Source organism: Hipposideros armiger, unplaced genomic scaffold (genome assembly GCF_001890085.2).
Source record: "Hipposideros armiger isolate ML-2016 unplaced genomic scaffold, ASM189008v1 scaffold_922, whole genome shotgun sequence".
NCBI classification, from domain to species: domain Eukaryota; kingdom Metazoa; phylum Chordata; class Mammalia; order Chiroptera; family Hipposideridae; genus Hipposideros; species Hipposideros armiger.
The window spans coordinates 262357-263723 of NW_017732272.1; the positions used below are offsets into that span (position 1 = coordinate 262357).

At 35.3% G+C, this 1367-nt stretch overlaps 1 protein-coding gene across 1 annotated transcript in view; it reads left to right on the forward strand.

Annotated features, from left to right (window-relative positions):
- Nucleotides 1-6: 6 nt before the first annotated feature.
- The window catches only part of LOC109375264 (C-type lectin domain family 12 member A-like), a gene marked incomplete at its 5' end in the record, with an annotated part of 12177 nt that continues 10816 nt past the window's right edge, over nt 7-1367 (forward strand). The window contains 2 exons of the mRNA XM_019630554.1: nt 7-46; nt 336-524. Coding sequence (XP_019486099.1) covers nt 7-46; nt 336-524 — 229 coding nt within the window. The remainder of the gene's footprint in view (nt 47-335; nt 525-1367) is intronic.

Genomic DNA, 1367 nt, shown 5'->3' on the forward strand with positions numbered 1-1367 from the left:
CTGTGCCTTCTGCTGCTGGTTGGACTGGGAGTCTTAGGAAGCATATGTATGTATTACTCATGTTTCGACTGAAAGGGAAAACACCTAGAATTGCATGAGTTTTACAAGAAAGTTTGCTGTGAATTGAGGCTTTGGGATGATTATAGGTGCTATATAAACACAAGGGGACTTATAACTATGTCCTTACAACATGATACTTTGTCACTTTCCCTCACTCCAGTAAAATGACTGTTTCCCTAGATCTTCAATACTCTCCCTACAATTTCAGCAAAAAGGAGGTAGTGGTTGTATTAAGGATTACATGGTTTTTTATCATTTCTTTTTTTGATCTGCAGTTTACAGAACTTCGAAGGTAGAAATGGAAAAATTGAAAAAACTACAACATTTCGAAGAAGAACTTCAGAAGAATGTTTCTCTACAACTGATGCATAATATGAATTGTTCCAAGACTATCAAGGAAGTCTCTGTTGCACTGCAAGCAACAGCCACCAAATTATGTTATGAGCTATCTAAAAAACCCTCAGGTAATCCTACTCATATATTCCTCTCTCAGTCATTTATTAGACAATGAACTAAATCCACTAGTCACTTGAGAATCAGTCTTTCCCTCAGAAACGATTATTTGGGGGAAGGAATTAAATGTGGTTGACAGAGGACTTGATATTTCTATGTAGTTAGAAGAAAACCAAAAAAAGTAATAATAACCTAGGCCCCCAAATTACACAAGATGATAGTTACTGAAGAAAACGTTAAGCAATATGCAGTTTCTCTAATCTGAAATTCACGGGGTTATTTTGGGTACTGAGGTCAATAGAAGATAGGAAGGAAAGAACATCTCTTTGTAGGTGACCTCATTCCTAAATTTTAATAAATGTCTAATGAAAGTCAAGAGAAAAGAAATAAAGTTAAGCCTTACCCTTGGAATTTGGATGAATTGGTCTTTTAATATCTCTAACAATTTTTATAGCTATTATAACTAAAATATGTTCTTTGTGCTCTTGCAAAGTCTCCCAAACATTCAACAAACCAGGAAGCTCAAAATGCTCTAGGTGGAGAAAGCAGGATTGATGTTTGTGGGGTTGATTCTCATCACACAAAGTTACTTGTGATTAGCTTTTTTTTTTTCCCATGTAGTCATACAAAAAATGACAAAGGGAGAGAAGGAAATTAGTTAATCATTATTCAGCGTTCCTGAGGTAGGAAAATATACTGGAACCCAAGTGTTTAATTTGAAATGGGTTGCTCAAATTATGTTTTGGACACATTGTGGTGGTATATAGAGGCCTGGAACACAAGATTCGCTTTCTTCACCTTTGATGTAAAAGAAAGACAAGTAAATGTGGTTAATTTAATACAAAGGACAATGG